The sequence below is a fragment of the Phymastichus coffea genome, unplaced genomic scaffold (assembly GCF_024137745.1).
Source record: "Phymastichus coffea isolate CEN01 unplaced genomic scaffold, Cenicafe_Pcof_1.1 PCOF00043, whole genome shotgun sequence".
NCBI classification, from domain to species: domain Eukaryota; kingdom Metazoa; phylum Arthropoda; class Insecta; order Hymenoptera; family Eulophidae; genus Phymastichus; species Phymastichus coffea.
This window is the reverse complement of record NW_026706854.1, coordinates 192267-212352: the sequence shown is the minus strand read 5'-3', so window position 1 is coordinate 212352 and position 20086 is coordinate 192267. Positions and strand designations below refer to the sequence as shown.

The 20086-nt window shown below is 38.6% G+C and overlaps 2 protein-coding genes across 3 annotated transcripts; both read left to right on the top strand.

The window, feature by feature from the left end:
- The first annotated feature begins 153 nt into the window (after nucleotides 1–153).
- On the top strand, nucleotides 154–10576 carry LOC131664294 (fibrillin-1-like). The gene is made up of 18 exons (XM_058935270.1): nucleotides 154–323; nucleotides 653–734; nucleotides 838–1262; nucleotides 1605–3150; nucleotides 3618–3820; nucleotides 3885–3984; nucleotides 4081–4640; nucleotides 4753–4879; nucleotides 4955–5225; nucleotides 5338–5362; nucleotides 7909–8011; nucleotides 8083–8724; nucleotides 8819–9028; nucleotides 9096–9341; nucleotides 9407–9720; nucleotides 10002–10162; nucleotides 10224–10382; nucleotides 10470–10576. Exons 1-18 carry the CDS (start codon nucleotides 190–192, stop codon nucleotides 10547–10549), a joined length of 5388 nt encoding a protein of 1795 aa, XP_058791253.1. The 5' UTR covers nucleotides 154–189; the 3' UTR covers nucleotides 10550–10576.
- A 270-nt stretch (nucleotides 10577–10846) lies between these two features.
- Nucleotides 10847–19990, top strand: LOC131664336 (uncharacterized). Of its 2 annotated transcripts, none has more exons than XM_058935342.1 (7): nucleotides 10847–11288; nucleotides 12921–13064; nucleotides 13136–13297; nucleotides 14859–15035; nucleotides 15984–16142; nucleotides 17356–17639; nucleotides 18143–19990. In XM_058935342.1, exons 1-7 carry the CDS (start codon nucleotides 11051–11053, stop codon nucleotides 18299–18301), a joined length of 1323 nt encoding a protein of 440 aa, XP_058791325.1. In that variant the 5' UTR covers nucleotides 10847–11050; the 3' UTR covers nucleotides 18302–19990. The 2 variants fall into 2 exon arrangements, with proteins under 2 accessions (XP_058791325.1, XP_058791324.1); XM_058935341.1 differs by having other exon boundaries at nucleotides 15984–16286.
- The last annotated feature ends 96 nt before the right edge of the window (nucleotides 19991–20086 follow it).

The window sequence follows — 20086 nt, the reverse complement described above, 5'->3', positions numbered from 1 at the left end:
TTATTGTTGTATGAGCGCATCGTGAATAACTCGATGCAGTGTATCACACATGAGCACGCGTCATCCACAATGATGATCTCGCGCAGTGACGACCTTCTTAACCTTACTATAAATTATCGTATTTTCATAAACAAGATACCGAATTCTCCGCGTTAGAGTTAGTCGTTTAAAAACATCTAAGCAGACAAGATGTTAGACAAGAAGTCAATCTTCACTTTTTACTGCGTCGCCTTGCTATCGCTTCTAGCTGTCGGCACTACCAGCAGATTGAACTTCGATAGCTATCCGGCACCCGAGAATGGCACTTGTTATAAAAGAGTTCCGTGAGTATGAAGAGAAGAGAACGATATTTCGTTTTTAATCCTCGCGCGAAATCCTTCTTAACGCACCGCACACCTCACTTACGCGTGAGAGATTACACCAATTGATATGTAAACGACAAGAACATAATTATCAATGCGTGCCCAACGACTCGCAATAAAGTCAAGGCATTACTAATCCTCTCTCGTAATTATTATAAATAGTGAAAATTCATGGTGGAATATCAAAATATCGCTCCTTACTTGCGTTTAAAAACCGTGTGCTGCATATTAGATAATCGAGTAGCAAGGTGAGAAAACCACGTTCATTTACGATAAACACAATTTTACAGATATGACGAGGCTGTGATAGCTAATCTTACACAAGGATTAATAAAAACTGAATCGACAACGCCACCATCCGGTATCCAAACGGTATGTAATTCACGGCTGGATTAACATTCGCGCCATGAGAAAGTTTGTGCTTAATTCATTATATAATCTGTATCTCACGCGTGGATAATTGTATCATTGGTAGTGGATAACGATAGTAGACTGCTGTGACGGCTACCGACGTGACGAATACACGGAAAATTGTGAATTCTACTGCGAAGAAGGCTGCTTTGGTGGAAATTGTACTGGTCCTAATGAGTGCACTTGTGAAGATGGTTGGCGCGCTGATCACGGTGAATGTAAACCAGTGTGTAGGCAGCGATGTCCTCGAAATGCATACTGCTTTTCGCCCAATGTTTGCATGTGTCTTTTTGGCTTTGAAGAGGTCAATGGCGTTTGCCAGCCTATTTGTGAGCACAACTGTCGAAATGGTGATTGCGTTGCACCTACGGATTGTCGATGCCATCGAGGATATTTTCTGAATGAGACGAAGCACTGCGAGCCTATTTGTGAGAATGACTGTCAACATGGTTTCTGTACGGCTCCGGGCGTCTGTTCTTGTGATCAAGCGTAAGTGATTCTATTGTTATTTAAAGAACGCATTGAACGTGATTTGAGTATCGACAACAATGTTATTATCATCTATTTGAAATTACTTTAATGCTTTGCAGTAGCTGCATGACTGATTGACAAGTACTGTTTATACATTGTCAAATTGAAAGAGTATAAATACTCAATGTATAATATTTTTTTACAAACTTAATAATTTTTCAATGACATTAGTTTGTAAATATCCGGACTGAAGGTCTTTCAATAAAATAATCAATCTTGTACACAACTTAGCTATATCACATCATCACGTGAATGTTTGCATCATTTAACAAAGTACTTATTACGTGTTTTCCATTGCAGATATGTGAATCAGTCATATGATTCCGAATCATGCGTCCCGGAATGTCCATCCGAGTGCGTAAACGGAGAATGTGTCATGCCGAACGTGTGTACCTGCAAGGCTGGCTATCAACAAAATGATAATGGAACTTGCGAGGTACACTGTGAGGAGTCTTGTCCTGAAAATGGATTGTGCATTGCACCGAATCAATGTGGGTGTAACGTAGGCTATTTTCTAGACAATCAAAAGAAAAGTTGTATTAAATTGCCTGGCAATTATAATGAAGGACAATCATACCCTCGGGAGCCTGAACAAATATACGGTACGAACAATGCTTACAACTTGCAGCCAAACCGACCTTATAGCAATATTGATAGAACTCATCAAACACAACGGCCGAATTATGATACACCTTACAATCCGAACGGTCACAGCGGTGTTTATCAAACGGACAATCCATATAACTACGACCAAACTAAAAGTCCAGTAGAAGTTATAAGATTACAAGGCCAAGTTACAACACCAAATCCTCAAGAAGATTTTTACGGAAACTTTGGAGGAAACCAAGCTCGACCTCGACAACCTTCCACACAGCCAGCAATAGGTGGTAGCATAACCTACAGAACTCCTGTAAATGATCCAAGGTATACAACAGCCCATCCATTCGCTCCATTAGAGCCGTACCCTACTGGAATTCCTAATCAAGGATCACTAGATATCCGTCCAGATAAATTACGACCGACCGAAAAACCATATGGACCTTATGACTATAATACCCAAAGTTCATGGAATTTAAATCGTAATCCTTACGATAAAACGAATCTTCAGGAACAGCGAACGCCAAATAATTATCCAAATCAAAATCAGAATCCTTACGACCAAAATAGATTTTCAGGGGCAGTAAACAGACCATACAGTCCATATTTTCCTACGAATGCTCATAATCAAGAAGTTAAAACTGATCAGAAAAGACCATCATATGAACCACAATTACCTTACAGTTCGCAAACGCCATATAATCCGTACGCATCCACAAATCCTCAAGGAACGCAAGGAGTTAAAAATCCCTACGAAAGACCATCATATAGTTCATATAATTCTTACTCATCAAACTTGCCTTACAATCCACGACCCCCGCAAGAAGGAAATTTATATACCCTTACCGATCCTCATGCAACATTAAGTATTAAAACTGGGCAGAGACCATCTACTGATATCTACAGTCAATCATCAGCAATGCAGAGCAATCCACAATTAGGGGTTGGTTTCTCATATGGAATTAATCATTTGAATAAACATTCGCAAAATGGCCTACCCATTAATGAGCAGCAACCAATCCAAATCCCTCAGACATATTTAGTTTCTGATACTTATGTTCAACCAGAAAGTAATATTGCTGAAATAATTATCGTAGATAGTCCGCAAGCTCCTAATATTGATGAATTTCAACCAATCTGCAATGGGCCCTGCATCAATTCACATTGTATAGGACTTAATTTGTGCATGTGTGAAATTGGTTATATTCCTGATCCTAAAAATCCTAACGGAAATGTATGTGTACCTATTTGAAGAACTTGATTAATTTTAGTAACACATGTATCAAAATGCAAGCTCTAAACTTATGTTGTAACTGTAATACTAGAAAAAAATATCTGAGAATAAGCGTGTGCATAGAGTGTGAATCTTTTTATTGTATCAAGAATTTTTTAAGTAAAGAATATTTATGTATAATTTATTTATTGCTGATCTTAATAATACTCATTTTTGGAAAATTAATACCAAAATAAAAATAAAAAATAATATCCCTCGCTGATTGTTAAGAGATGACAAAAATATTTACTTAATAAGAATAACATGTATGATTTTAGGCCGTTTCACAATTTTGCAAGAATTGAAGAAAACTTAAGCGATAATAACGGTATAAATGTAACTATCAGTGATCTGAATACCATGAATTCATTATATATAACACTAAAAATAATCACTTACCACATTCAATGAAATATTCTTTCGATAAGGACCGCCGCTGTTGATGCGACATGAAATGCGAGGCCATTTCTTCTTCGTTCGTCGGACAAAGAAGAGTCAGTTTACGTGTGAGTCATTTTTCGGATACTACTCAAACCATGATTTTCAAATCAGTATTTATAATCGCCGTGTCAATAATATTTAATGTTAATGCAGAAAAATATGCTTCTAATTTTGTGGTGCCGAAAAATTGTACCGAAACTAAAACGTAAGTATTTTTTTAATTTTTAAATGTAGGTCATCGTGCAATTTAAATAAAATAATTTTATTAGCATTCGGACACAAAAGTACGTACCATATGAAGATATTGGTGATTTAAATTATGGATATATTGTTGGTAAATCAAAAATTCGAGTAAAGTATAGATATGAGGTATATAAGACATTTATAATAATTGTATAATATAAATTATATGACATAAATAAATTTACTTGTTTTTTAAATAAAATGAATCTTTCTATTTGATAGAGCATTGAATTAAATCAAACACTAGCAATTTGTTGCGATGGATATCAAAATTATGATGATAAAAGGTGTATTCCAGTATGTACTAAAAGTTGTGGCTCCGAAGGAATTTGTTCTTCCCCCGATAGTTGTTTTTGCAATGTGGGTTATAGATTCGATCCAAATTCACGAAGATGTGAACCATTTTGTTCTTCGGAGTGCATAAATGGCTTTTGCAAGTCACCCGAAATATGTTCTTGTTATGAAGGCTATCGTATGACGGAAAATAATAATACTTGTGAACCTATTTGCGACAGTTGCACAAATTTCGAATACTGTGCGGAACCGGAGATTTGCCGTTGCATTCTAGGCTATGGACGGGAGTCACTCGATAGACAACTTGGATCTGATTTATATGAGCCATGTAACCCAATTTGTGACCGAATCTGCATCAACGGAAAATGTATCATGCCTAATATTTGTAAATGCCATGAAACCTATACTAAAATAGATCAATTTACTTGCGAACGTATTTATATTGCTTCAAATTTTGTAATTCGAAAAAACTGCAGTGAAATGAAAACGTGAGTACATTATTAATTAATTTTACATATAGACGTTTGATATTGTAATAGTGAAAAACCTAAATTGAACTTAATTAATCAAACTCAACGATCTTATTCGATTTTAAACTAGTGTGAAAAAAGAAATTACGGTTCCTCGTGAAGAAATATATACTGAAAATGTTGAAGAATATAGTGATGAGGATTATGATTATAACATGAAAGAAGTAATAAAAATTCGTACAGTGTACAAAACAGAGGTTAGTTTGAAAAAAAATTGTTATAAAAAAAGTATATATATCACCACACTATATTTCTTAATAATTGACTTTTAGTATATAATAACGAATGAAACAACCTCGATATGTTGTGAAGGCTATCAGAATTATGATGAACATCACTGCCTTCCAGTTTGCAGTAGAAATTGTGGTCCTCACGGAATGTGCTCGAAACCAGACACCTGTATATGTAACGAAGGTTACAGTATGGACTATAACAATAATTGCAAACCCGTGTGTCCAATCGGATGCATTAATGGGCAATGCACATCTCCAAATTACTGTACTTGTAATGAAGGATATCATAAAGTCTTACATGACCATATTTGTGAGATTATATGAAATTAAGAGTTCTATATGAATGTCAATTTCTTTAAATAATTATTTCGATCAGAACTTTAATCAATTATAATGATACTCTGTAATTTTTTAATTCTTAGATATTAGATACATTGATACGAAAGGGTACATTTTATAAATATACATATTTTATTTTAAAACGTTGGACATAATGTTATTTTAAGTTTGTGAACATATAAGTGCCTCCTCTACTTAATTCATTGAATAATATTTCAAATCAACTAAAAATATATAAAATATTAAGTAAGTAAGCATCGTGCTATCGTACTATCCAATGAAAATTTTTGTGTACATAAAAGAAATCTAATAATCAATATTTGTTTGGCAATATTATATTTATTGAAGGAGTTTTTATTAGAAATATGTTGAGAAAAATTTATAGAAAACAAGTGTCATTGAGTCATTAATTACTAAACTACTATCTTTAAGATTGTTGTGAAATTTTATTTTTATAAAACATATTCATAATTTTAATTTACGTAAGAATACCAATCAGACACTTAAATAACAATTAAAATAATTGAAAAATTGAAATAACCAATATTTTTACAATGATTCTTATCACTAGAGTTGAGATATGATAGAGTTGGAAGTTACAAACATAAAGAGTCATTGATTCTTTAAAACGAAGCATAAAGATGTATTTATTGAAAATACACCGTATTTGTAAAGTTTAAATGAGCAATTTAGAAATTATAATTTTTTTGTATTACTTTATGAAGCAGGCACGATTGAATTAGTGGTTTCAAAATGTATGATTAGAAAAAAAATGAAGTATTATAAAAACGTAAATAAACTTTTAAATAAAGGAACATTTTTATATAAGTATAGATATATTACATAAGTATAGATTACTGCATATAAGTGATTAGACTTTTATATGCATAAAGTATTCTTATATAGCTACAAAGTGTAAAAGCAGATACTCCTTAGAGATTTCAATTATTCTAATAAGTCATGAATAATAGTAAAATTAATTAATAAAAAGTAATCTAAAATAGACATCAGAATACACAGTAAATAAAAATGACAAAGATGCATATTTTTATTTTTTGGTAATGAAAGTTAATAGAACACAATTAATTCGTTGTAGTAGATATCAAAATTATAATGAGCAAAGTTGTATACCATGTGTAATACAAACTGTGGTGATTGTGATATTTATTCTTCGCCTGAAATTTACAGTTGCGAAGACGGTTATTTTATGAACCAAGATTTCTATTTGTGATCTAAAATGCAAATTTAGGTCTTGCATAGCATCTAATGTATGTCCTTATTAAGAGGATTATTGATATTCACAAGCAGAAGTTGGATGGTCATGGCATGAACTTGATTACCAGCCTTTTGTAATAATTGTGCATCCGTAGAACCTTGCATTCAACCATATATTTGTAGGTGCAAACAAAGTTACACGAGAGAAGTAATGAACCGATTTGAGCATTTAGATACTCGTATGTCTGAACGTAAGCCCGTTTCCGAGGAACCTTGTGTCAACTCCGAGTGTGCAGCATCGAATTACTGTAAGTGTTATGAATAGTACAGCCGGATTGATAAATTTACTTACAATGTACTCACGTACGACATTTTTAATTGTGCAATTTTCAAAAATTACACCAAATTGGGCTGTGAGTGTCTATTAAAAGCTTTGCATAAATATTTATCGTTCAAATTTTTTTTATCATAATATTAGTGAAAAAGAGAAAGAGATTAAAGTAATAGTAATATATTTAATTACGATGACCGGTTCGCAAAATTAACTAATTTTTAGGTTTGCACAGACCTGCAAACACGTATCTGTCAGAAAGGCTTCAAACTGTAACTAATAACAAATTTGTATGCGAACCAATAACATACATATTATGAGATTTGAAATATTCGTTGATATAGCAACAGAAGTTAATATCAAATATAGTGCAAATCTTTTGTTTGATATCGATTTTATGAAATAATAACTTTATAAGAATGGTATTTCATTGGGTAATCATAATTTCATAATAGACACGTTGTTCCAATAACTTTAATCACAGGTTTGTTGATTTCAAAAGAAAGTAAAACGATTCTAGCATTTAAACACATTTTTTCTCAAGACTAAAAAGACATACGTTTCACTTGAAAACGTTCAAAATAGTGAGTACTTTTTAATCGCTCACTAATAGTTCATATTAAAGATTAAATTTATCAAATTTAATCTTTAGAATATATTCTAAAATATTGAAATATAAAAATAAATATCAGCACCTGTATAAATATTATAGAATTTTCATTCGTGATGAATATATTATACAGCAAAGTCTGTAGCTAGCGATACGAGAAAGCATCCTGCTGATAAGCAAACGCAAAACGCTATAGCGGTGATAAGGCTCATCATTTACTATAGCAGTGATGTGATATATTAAGTGAGTCTCGCACTCACATAACTGTTCCATGACTATTGTCAGTCACATCGCAACCATCATCTTGACAACATGAAGCATAACGCACTTATTATTTTAATTCTTTGTACGCTTGTGTGTGAGTTGGAGGCCCACAAATACCTTACCTATGAATTTGCCACTTCGAAAAATTGTTTAGAACTTTATACGTAAGTAAATTTATTGTTTCTCTCAAATACTGTATTTATAATTTTATTATTTAAACTTTTTTTATGATAGTACACAAACGCCAAAATACGTGCCTTACGAAGAAATATACTACACGAGAAATTGGTTGGGATTTAAGAAAAGAAAGACGCGTCTGAACTACAGACTAGAACAGGTAATGATTCAAATAACACATCACTGAATTTACTAGTAACTAATTAAATTAATAAATATGCTATTTCATAGAATCACGTAAGTCAGCACACTCGGGCAGTCTGCTGCAATGGTTTCCAGAGTTACGGAGTGGATCAGTGCATCCCCGTATGCAGTCAGAATTGCAGTGTAAACGGCATTTGTGCCGCACCCGAAGTTTGCCGTTGCAACGAAGGCTATCGCATGGACTATGCGAATAACAAGTGTGAAGCAAACTGCTTGAACGAATGTATAAATGGCTTCTGCATCTCGCCAAATCTGTGCGCCTGCAAAGAAGGTTACCAAATGCTTCCCGATGGCTTTACCTGCGTGCCAATCTGCCACAATTGTTCGCCGCTCGAATGGTGCGTCGAGCCACATGTTTGTCGTTGCATCAATGGTTACACGCGAGATCAGATCGAGCGTGTAGACCATAGTGACGTAACCGAGTGCAAAGCCGTCTGTGATCAAAAATGCATAAACTCTGAATGTGTCGAGCCAAATCGTTGCGAGTGCCATGACGGCTACGCTGACTATGACCAAGATGCCTTCACTTGCGAGCCTACGTGCAGATATGGCTGCAAATACGGCGAATGCGTGGCGCCGAATACTTGTTTATGTTATCCGGGCCACACTTTGCGGGCTAATCACTCAAACATCTGCGATCCTGTTTGCGAACAGGAGTGTGTGAACGCGGTGAGTTTCTTTGAGGTGCATCGAGGTAGACCCTGCGATTTTCTCGCCGAGCGCGTGTCGATAACTATTTGGAAAATTGTGTGCCTTTTTGTAGGAGTGCATTGCGCCGGAGGTATGTTCCTGTTACGATGGTTACGTTCCAGATGGACCAGACACCAGCCCCATTTGTAAACCTTATTGCAGCAATGCCTGCCTCCACGGCAAATGTACTGCTCCCGAAGAATGTACATGCGACGAGGGGTACTTGTGGGATCGCGCCACCACTTCTTGCAAGCCACTTTGCACGGAAACTTGCGACATGGGAGTTAGTAGCCACAAACAGTCGTGATAACTCATCTGAAATGCAAACTCACGCTCTGAAAAATTTACAGTATTGTACGGCACCGGAAACTTGTACGTGCTTCGACAGCTACAAGCTGTCCCAAGAGAATAACTCTACTTGCGAGCCAATTTGTCAGGAAGCATGCATTAATGGCCACTGCACTGCACCGAACGAGTGCACCTGCGAAGACGGCTATGAAATGAAAAATAATTCAAGCTCTGCCAAATGTATCGTCATCTGCGAATGTGAGAATGGCTACTGCAACGACGAAAGCTCGGCTTGCGAAAGTTGCGTGGTAAGTTATCAAAGAGAATTTTCGTCATCTGCTGCCAAAACGCGCTAAATATTTTCAATCGACAGGAAGGTTATGATCTGATGCCAATGGCTAACAGCACCATTTGTAAAGCTCACTGCGACGGTGGCTGTGCTCATGGTCAGTGTGTAGAACCGCAAAAGTGCGAGTGCGACGAGTATTATCTCGCTGAGAACGACACCTCAGGCAATCCTGTACTATGCATACATGCCTGTGACGGTGTCTGCCTCCATGGAAATTGCTTGATCGACAGGCGACTCTGCGAGTGTTCGCATGGCTGGACTGGAAGGTTTTGTGACGAGCCCACCGTTTGCGCCATCCATGTGACGGACAACGATCCATTTTATGCGTTGTTTAACGAGTAAGTTCGAGCACTTGCATGGGGTGCTTTTTCATCGTGGACACGGTCTTTTTGTTATGTGCTCGTATCACGCATGATTCATCGGGCGTAAAGTGAATCATTAGATATGCGATGATAAATATTTTCTTCTCTTCTCATTATTCATCGGTTATCACGAGTTTGCGTTATCTTCTATGGCAGCTGCGATAATCACATTGTGCTGATGCTAAGCAGTGGATACGAATATTACTTTACCTGTTAAAATCAGAGTTACATGATACTCGTGCAATCAACAATTGCAGATCTCACGGCTACGACGCACTCGAAAATGCAAATGCCTTTGAACACCCTTGGACTGGACCTATATGTTCGGATGAGTGTAGAATGATAAGAGATAACACTACGATATGTTTGGAAGAATTCGGTGAAACCCATTCAAATGCGACCTGCTTCATAGATATAAGTGAGTCGCTGACTTTCGCATTGTTATTTGAAACAGTTTGATAAGCTTCCACGTTCTCTAGATTCTCCCTGCAATTCACACGTGGTTGTATCCGATACCTACCAGAGCCAAGTGAGCGCGTCCACAATAGCGGCGTCAACGGTCATATCAATCTTGAGCATTGTGGCGGCTATCTGCACGGCCTTGTTCATCAGAAAAAGAAGGAGAATCAGAACCCTCGGTATGATAATTGTTGCTTGCTTTGCTAGCTAGCTAATTTTTCGCAGGACTGGTCTGATCGTAAAACTAATTAATCTTGTGATTTCAGAGATGTCGAAATCAGCGCAACGAATAAAGCTGGAAGACGCGTGTTTGATCGAAAATGAGACCGATGGTATCAGTTTGTAATATGTATTAAATAACACTTCTGCGTGAACAAAGCTTGCGTTATTAATTTTCCTGTTTAACCCGCTTGCGCGAAGCAAACCTTGCCACAGTAGCGCCGGGATTGAGCGCTTATGAAAAAGAAAGCACACGCGCGTACCTCGCAGAAACTCACACTGCTCCTCGGCGAAACTCGGGCGTTCTTTGGCAGCCTTTCGCAGCGACTTCAACTAGCAGCCTCCCTCGTGGTATTAAAGGTGTGCGGCAGAGAAGGGGCAGTAGTCGTCGGCCGCGCGAAGGCGCTGTGTGCGGCGCGAGCAAGGAGGGTAGTTCTGTAGCGCCAGTACCGCGCTTCAGTACCGCGCCGGTGGTCAGGCAGCACGAATCGCGAGCTGCAAAAGTGTCGACGCGTAAGCGGAGCGAAGTGTGCTGGTGTAGTGCGCGAAGTGGCAGTTTTGGCGTTGCGCGCGCGCAGACACGTCGGCGAGCGCTCGCCGCGGAAAATGTCGATGCGCCAAGGGGGCGATGAGCCCAATTTACCGTTCTCATTGTCACCCTCGTCATCGCTGTTTGCACACGAGCTTCGTCATCGCACTGATCATCGGGCAACTATTATTGCTGGCCGTTGCTGCCTCATCCGGCCAAGGCGACTCGTCAGCAGCAGTAGCAGTAGCAGCAGCTTCCTCTAACCATGACACCGAGCTCGACGCCTACGATGACGAGGAACTCGATGAGGAATACGTCGAGATCAACGTCACCGCAGGTAATGTCGCGTGACGAAACAGTGTGCCGCTGCTTCTTCTTTTCAAAAACGCTGGCATCTGCTCGCGAGAGACCGACGAATATTCGGATGGATCGATTACGTGCGGATAATGGGATTACGATGTCACGCGCGCGCGCGTGAGAGAGAGAGAGAGACGTGTAGCGGCTCTTGCTTGTGCGGACCTCTGAGACGACGCTACGAGCAATCGATAGTGGAGCCGCTTTGTATCTCGCCGGGATCTTGCTGATCTGCGAGAACGCGCGCGGTACTTTGTTTACGTCGACGAGCGTGTAGATTGGCGCGCAGAAGCGACGGGCAATGAAGCGGCCCCGCGGCGGAAGCTAAAAGGGCCAATCGATAAGGATAGCTCGAGCGCTCGTACTCTCTATGCACAGGGCACGAGCTCTAGCCAGGCACGCACACACGCACACATCCGATGCAGCTACTCGAACATTCTTCGAGCGCCGCTAAAAAGTTACAATTCATCGACACGCTCGTCTGCAGAACGACTTCATTCCGCAGACCCACATATCCTCCGCGCGAGATTCGAGAGCAGCACGCGGTGGTCGTTTATTGATTGCAAGTCCCGCGAGCTCGGGGTTGAATGAACCAGTGAACCAATGATAAGCCCGATGCACCGAATGAGCTGCACTTTTCTTTCCTATGAGGTATAATCAGCTGCTAATGAATCAAGTACGTATATGCGATGCATTTATCCACGCTGTGATCTAGTTTCTCTCTAGTTACGTACGTTGCGAGCGGCGCCGAGCTTTTGCCGAATTTAAGAGCGCAGGAAGATTGTCTTTTGTCGGAGGCCGTGAGCTTTAAACGGCTTGGAAGCATGCCAACTCGAATCAGCGAGCGAATGATTGTCCGCCATGTACACGCGTGGCCAAAGTTTCCAAACTATATCGTCGTGCTTTTAATGAAATATATCGCCCGCCCGCAAGGGCTATCGATACCGAAAGTGTGTTAATAGGGACTTGCGGATATGCGCGCGTTTATTAATTTTCGTGGCAATATTTCACTCGCGCGAGTCAAGTGGTTTTCTGCAGTTTTCTTATCGGCTAGAGATGAAAAGCCGAGTATTTTTTTTTCATAGATTGGCGAAAATCGATCAAGTGTGTAATTTCAGATGATCTGAAATTCAAATTGTAGTTTACACGTCTTTTTGAAGTGTCAAATACACCTTTCAGCGAGGTCGTTACGAGAGCAAGAAAGCGCAAATTTTTAATGGCTTCCAGATCGGCGCATTTAAGTCTCGTAAATTTTATTTCACTCTTGAACGCATTAAACGCGTATGAAATTTCAGTAGTTTGCATAATTTTTTTTTTTACGCTTACATGCTTTGTCGACATTTTTCTTGGAGAAAATTTATCAGGCCAGAAATGTATGTCAACGCTTGCGACGAAAAATTGAAGTTGATGGTTATATTTCATCGTGCAACACTTTTGCTTTGTACTGGATTGAAATTCGCAGGCTTGCAAATTAAAACAAACGTACCTATGCTCGACTACTGTAAAGCACAGTTCTGAAAAAAAAGCAAACCACTGGAAAGTGAAGCGTGTAAATGACGCGAGCGGAAATGTAAATGAAGCAGTAAATGCGCACTAAATAATGCTCTGATTCCAGAGCCGTGGAAGTACTTGGGCTCGCCGTGCGATACGAACTGCAACCCGTCACTGCAGCACGTGTTCTGCGACCCGCAGACAAAGTTTTGCGAGTGCGAGAAGCTTTACCCCGTGCAGCTGGGTCCCACCAAAGGCTGTGCCAAACGTAAGTAAACGCACCAACGTTATGACGATGCGCATCCATCGCGAACATTCATTTCTACCCTTGCCACACAGCCAAGAAACTCGGCGAGCAATGCCTGTACAGAGCGAGCTGCATCTACACCGATCAACACTCGACGTGCATGCAGGTTCAGCACAATGCTATGTGCGAATGCGAGACTGGCTACCATCGTGTGCCGCTATCCAGACAGAATAAAAAACTATTCTGCGCTGCAGGTGACATTTACGGCGCTTCGCTCTTCTCTATTTGTTCTTATACTTTACGGAGGGACACAGAATATCTGTCTCTAAGTAGGCCGGCTATACGGCTGACCTTACCCTGATCGTTCTACTTAAAGCTGTTGTAGTTGTCTTTTTTTATACGTTGATTGCGTGGTGTTCAACACTTCAGAAGCTTTGTTGATCCACTGAATGTACTTTTATACTGTTCTATTTCCGTTACTTCCACTATACCAATTACGGCTGAATGATAGAAAGTTTGACAGTACAAGCACTGAAATATTCAAAAACTCGTGATTGGCTTACAGCACCGATCAATGAGAAATTCACTTCGATTTATTCGAGCTAAATCCGATCACAGAAAGAGACACGCCTACAAAATTAACCAGTCGCGAGTGATACTCAGAAATACTAAGCGAACGCAAACACGGTAAATTGATTATTGAATAGCGGGAGAAATATACGTTACGCGCAGTATCGCAGTTCACTCAAATTTCTTCATTATACACATATCCACTAACGTCAGAGAGAGATAGAGAGAGCATATTGTCATTGCCAACGGTTTTAATTAAAAATGACCGATCTCTCCGAAGTAACAATATCGTGGCAGCGTTCAAGTGCACTCGGTGCTCTCTCTTTCTCTCGCAATCTCTCTCGCGACCCTCTTATTATGTCCGTCCCTTATGCTATCGCTGCAGACGAGCTTATTCGGTCGATCTATTGGATTGCTTAGTCCAATATTAAAGGTATTCAAGAAGTTCTGTCGAGAACGCCGCTTCATTCTCCGCAGAGGTTTATCCAAAATGAAATTCAGCTTAACAGTTAAAACATGTGACTTGAAATACTTTTTATGTTACGGAAGCGTCAGTTGCTTTTGAGAATTATGACAAATCTTGACTGTTTTAACAATCAGAACGACACTTTCTCGCATGATTTTGTTTATCTTGTTTGCAATTGGCACTGAGGATTTACTCAACCATTCTTTCCAGCAACTTTAATGTTTTGAGTTTCGAAGCCATCTGTTTGAATCGTCATCCGATGAACTTACGCCTCACAATGGTGTCGCAAATCTACATAAAGGTCAACTTATATACCATCCACGCATATTTGTATGATTTCACCAATAAGACTACTGCTAATTATCCCCTTATTTCATACTAAAACTAAAGCTGTTATTCGTATTACAAAAGTACGCGTAACATTTATATTTTCTTCGTATAATTCAATTAAAAAAGCACCCAAAAATTTCAGAACGTGCAATGACTTATTCTAATAAACCTCTTCCAAAAGAAAAGAATACAATAAAGCGGTAATATTTATTTCGTGACCGCTGTGCAGAAAGATTTTGCGAAGTCGACTTGTTCTTGCGCGAACGTAGTCGAGCGTATTCAAAATAAACCTATGCAATTGTTATTACACCTATGCAATTGTTATTACACGCCGCCGTTCAATTTCTCTATTTCAGTATTATGACTGAAAAAGCACTGGAATAAGGTTCCATCGAGTAGTGAAAATAAGAGAAATAACGTTGACGAAAGGGAAATGAATGCTTTGACAGATTTGGTGCTGATAGCCACGGATCTACCAACGCTGCTCGGCGTAGCCACGGGCATAGCAGTGCTGACAGGATTGATTTGTTTTGTGCTGAAACTATTTAGTCGGGGCCGCTACACGAGACCTCGACACTACGCTAATGCCGGACATGCCGCGCCCATGCTTTTCTCCAGCGACACAGGTAAATGCGTCGCCATTGGTTTATTCATTTTTCAGATACAATTTTAAGTTATCTCATTCCATATACACTCATTTCTCAATATATACTTCTGTACTTCTATATTCTTTGTCATTATTTTAACCTGTGTAAGCTTTTTATCGATATTCTCTTATGCGGGACGTTTTTCAAAATTACTTTTTACTATTTCCCTAAAAGAAAAAAACTCACCTTCTTTTTTGTAAAACGAGCCACTTAATAAATTTTGCCAAGCTTACGAGAACAAAAATTGTATACTTAGCGACAGAAAAATATCTTGCTATGCCTGATGAGGAAGCCGTAGATACACTTAATCTATATTTTTTCATTATCAATAATGAAATACGTATATATGCGGAGCACTGATGTTTTATCAAATGTCAATATAGAACAAAAGAACATACGGATAGTTGCTCCTGCCAGTCGACGCTTATCCGGACTTTTAAGATAAGAGGCTAATTGTATTGTATATAGACACTTTGTGTGTCAAAGAACCTCACGCCGTGCAAGTTGTTGAGGATGCGCGCTTGACACAAGGGGTTTCTCTAACGATTTAGTTGTATGAAGGATGCGCACGTTGATTGTTAAGCGAAGATAATGGGATTACTCAAAATTGTATTTGAGTGCTGAGTCGAGCATGATGATCCAATTATTATACGTTTAAACGTTATTTCAAAAAGATTTTCAGCTTTATTTCTCGATCAAAATCTAGAAAGAAAAGCTATTGTATTTCAAATTTCATAGATAGCGTGTAAATGCACGAACCGTTAGTAAAAACTAAAATTTTTTGTTGATTTCGTGCTTCCAGCAAAACATATCTCCACAACCAGACGCACGATTGATTTCTCATTAGCTCGTACAAAAGTTCTATCTGCAAAGACACAAAAAAACCTAACGATTATTGATTGTCTTGATTTTCTTCGACGCTCGCAGGTATCCCATTGACACTGCACGGCTGCAGGCCGTCATCTCGATCATCTCAACGCGGCAGCGGAGCAACGATAAATTGCGTGCAAATCAACCGGAAGGCAAGCTCGAGCGCAGGAGGAAGCGGTGGCGAACGAAGCGTGCAGGTGTCGTCGTCACGTGCAGGTGCGGCTCGAGCCGCAGCCATCTTGCTGATCTCATGCCGTGGGCAGGATGCCTCCAGTGTTGTTGTAAGCGCGGGAGGCGGCAGCAACGGCAAGCACCGACGCGCACTCAGCGATGTCGCCGAGGGCTCGTCCGATGGCCTCGGTATTCAATCACGTCGATCAGTTTTCTCTTGATATATTTCTTTTCTGCCTATGTGTCTTTTACATGTATGTTGCTACATATACATTTCACCGAGACGTTCTCTCCGCGTTGCTCTTTCCTTTCTGACTCCTATGGAGTCGAACGCGCGATTCTTTTCTGTTGCAATGTCTTTCTTTTCGATGTCTCAAAGAGCATTCGAAAGCTCTGTGCATTTTTCGTAGCTTTGATTGTGTATGACTGTTTTCCATTTTTATAAGATGACGATTCATCATTGAATCTATACTTTGATTGAATTCTTGGGCATTCTGCTTTGAATGTTGAACCCATCGGGCAATTGCCGATCAATATGTTTATGTTCCCATAGCCTCCGTATTGCGACACACAATATATATACAAGAGCGTCCATTGAATAATGTCATAATCGGTTATCGAGTATCGCCATTATGCATGTATAGTCGATATATCATATGAATTCTGCGAACTCGAAGGGATGCAACGTGCCAGTTTCTAGATTTTGCGTAACTAGGCCTCACGAATTAAAAAACAAAAAATATGTGCAGTCATTTATTTTCTTATATCGATAAAATATCAAAAGGGATGCTTGCTGTTGCGAGGCAGCAAGATGGCACAGCGGTCAATCCAATCTAACTACACTAAAAAACACATAATGTGATATCACCAAGTTTTGTGGTAAGATACAACCACACCATTCAATTTTAATGCCTTCAAATTCTTTTGATCACCTAACTGTTTGAACCGTAGACAAGTCGTTGCATATATCCACGTATACACGATACATTCCAAGTAAATGTGCATGAACGTAGTGTCCTATTTAGCAGTTCTTAGTTGGCTTATTCTAGCAGGTCTACGGATATTGGGTCTTACTCTTTTAATTTTCACTTCTTATAGATTGTTTCGTTTAGTTTTACATTTTTATTTCCCGAAAGCTAAAAATTACACGTAGAATTTATTACTTTTATTGGCGTAGTAAAGATCCTGTAGAAATCACGCCCGACGTCGAGTCTATGAAATGCAATTCGAAAATATTAATAGAATGAAAATCCAACAGGCTCCCGTCGTCCAAGTTTAGCGTCAATTCACAGCACAACTTCGTCGGCCAAGAGTTACGGCGCCGGCGCTCGACGTCTCGAACGCGAACGCAACGAGAAAGAGCAGCGTCAAGCTCTTGTTGAGTTCAAACTGAAACAGCAGCAGCAGCAGCAGCAGCAGCAGCAGCAACAACAACAAAAAGAGCCGCTCCAACTACAACCAACCCCTAGTCCAAGGACTCCACATTCAACCGACGAGCTACTGCCGGCAGTCGCTGAGGGAGCTGAACTTTTCTACAGCGAGGTAAGCGTTCAGCGAAAGGATTATTTGGAATGCAGGAGAATATAGAATTGAAAATGTCGATTTTATTTCACCAACTAAATTTCTGATCTACGGACTATGGTTTGCTGTAATAGATTTGAGGTGGGACCGCAAATCGAGGCTTTCGGATTATAAATCTCGTTCAATTTGTAGTGTGATATATAAATTAAATTTATCTTAATCAAGGAATAAGTCAATTATTTTCATACTGTAGTAGTAGCAACAACTCAAGATCAAATTATCGATCTTCTAGTCTGATATTTTTGTCTCAATATTGAATACATATTTGCATGATCAAGATCAATTCCAGTACTGATTGAACATATTGTTAGTTGAACTTGTTGATTCAGTCGACATATCCGTGCAGAGGTGACACGTAAGGCTTCTGTTAATAACTTGTCCCTTATTGTATTAATGTAACTAAAGCAAATCACACTTGTAGCTTTCGTGATATGCGCAAAGCTGACCAAACTAATTGTTTTCAGCAAACACCAACGACATCAAGCACATTAAATGCCGCAGTGGCCACCAAGGCGAGAAAGACAACGACGAAAATGTTAGCGACGACGAGCGAGGCAAGCAGTCCATTGTTCGAGAGCGACGTGAAACCATGCACTTCTGCCGACGTTTACCGCAACTCGTAATAAATCCTTCGTCAAACATTACTGTTGTATACAGTAGCTCGTCGCATCTATTCACCTATACTCATAAAAAAGAAGACACGATCAATATTTAATGCCGCTCGAGATTTGTCGTTTATTTCTCTCTCTCTCTCTCTCTCTCTCTCTCTCTCTCTCTCTCTCTCTCTCTCTCTCACTCTCTTCTTTTCTTTCTACGTACGCGCGTCATGCGATATACAGTCTATAGGGAAACTTTTATTGAACCGTGTTGATTTTGTTGTCCTTCTTTTGTTAGGTTGCATTCAGACTCGAGAAAAATGTAGAGAAAAGATAGAAAGGTTCGTCTTTTATATTTATGTTTTTTTATTTGTAAACGTGACACTTTGGTTTTCTTTCTGCATTGAAATCGTCGAATATCCCGTATGCATGTATATAGATATAAATAGAGGACGTTCGAACAAAAGATATTCACACCAAAGTACGTAAGCCAGTGACTCACGCGAGAATGATATAGTTGCGCGGCTATATAGAGTGCACCTACGCAGAAATACACGTACATGGCGAAAAAAGAAATGGCTTTTCACTCGTTCATCACCGTGCGCGTGGTGGTTTTTTGCAAGCCTAATTTGCCATCGATGTCGATGAGAGCGCGTTTTTATACCGTTTTAATACTTTGATACATTTTTTAATGTTTTCATTATAGACTTTTTTAAAAAAGCGCTGTGTATGAGCCTAGAAGACGTAAGTTTACTACCTCTCCATATATACTTTTCATATTTTCTTTATGATGATGCGTGGTATATACCCCTTTTTAATTTATTGTTAATAATTACCGCATCGAGCAATACAGAAAATACATTTTTTTTTCGACGGCGGAGCGTTTAGGTATGTAATATATGCCTAACGAGGCTTTGTATTAGGAATGACAATTTTTTTGACGTATGAAAAATATTAATTGATAAAATGAATAGAAATAAACGATTTATTTTTACAAATTGACTGATATGGAACAATACTGTATAATAAAAACTGGTTTTTTAGTAAAATTCGAAAGAAAATTGCAAAAGATTGAATTTAAAAAAATCATATAATCGAAATTCTAATAGATCTTCACACATTATACGAACTACGTAAATTGGTAATTGTAAAACGGACATAGAAATCGAATTTTCCCAGTCGAGGCATGAATATAAACTAAACGATGAGAATGTTCAAATATAACTTAACGCTGCCTTTTTCGAACGAGAAGAGAAACTTCATAGTATCAAATTACTTGCTGAACTTTTTTGGCAGAATAGTGAGAATGAGTGCATATGAGAAGACGCAACTAGGCTTTATCGAGTACTTTAAATCATGATGTCTCAAAAAATCATCTATAATGTCATGTTAGTGAATGCAATTGTTCAATTGATCGTTATAGTATGTATAATAATATATAAGCGACGAGAATTCCAGTAACTATAATTGTTAAAAAAAATGAAAAGAAAAATTGTTAATCGCGAGAATTCCATTAATTTATTGCAAATAGGAGTTCTGTATTTAAATAAAATCTATAAAAGCAACAAACAAATATAAATATAAATGAAGTAGAGCGATTGAACGAGAGGAAAAAGATTGACATGCATGTTTATAAAAGTCTATGTAAACAGCGTTGTTTTAGCCCATTTTGAATGTTTACTGTACGATACATTGTAATATAGACGTTGGGCAAATAAAGCTCATTTTTTCCTATTTGATCATTACGCTAACTCGATTATTCACAGGAAAAGAAAAACAATTGTTTTTGTATATAACTATATATATTTTATA

Coding starts and splice junctions, on each gene's coding strand:
- LOC131664336 (XM_058935341.1), top strand. CDS start 11,051: ATGAGCCCAATTTACCGTTCTCATTGTCACCCTCGTCATCGCTGTTTG. Junction 11,289..12,920: donor CGAGATCAACGTCACCGCAG/GTAATGTCGCGT, acceptor CTCTGATTCCAG/AGCCGTGGAAGTACTTGGGC. Junction 17,640..18,142: donor CTGAACTTTTCTACAGCGAG/GTAAGCGTTCAG, acceptor AATTGTTTTCAG/CAAACACCAACGACATCAAG.
- LOC131664294 (XM_058935270.1), top strand. CDS start 190: ATGTTAGACAAGAAGTCAATCTTCACTTTTTACTGCGTCGCCTTGCTA. Junction 9,342..9,406: donor CGGCTTGCGAAAGTTGCGTG/GTAAGTTATCAA, acceptor TTCAATCGACAG/GAAGGTTATGATCTGATGCC. Junction 10,163..10,223: donor GACCTGCTTCATAGATATAA/GTGAGTCGCTGA, acceptor CACGTTCTCTAG/ATTCTCCCTGCAATTCACAC.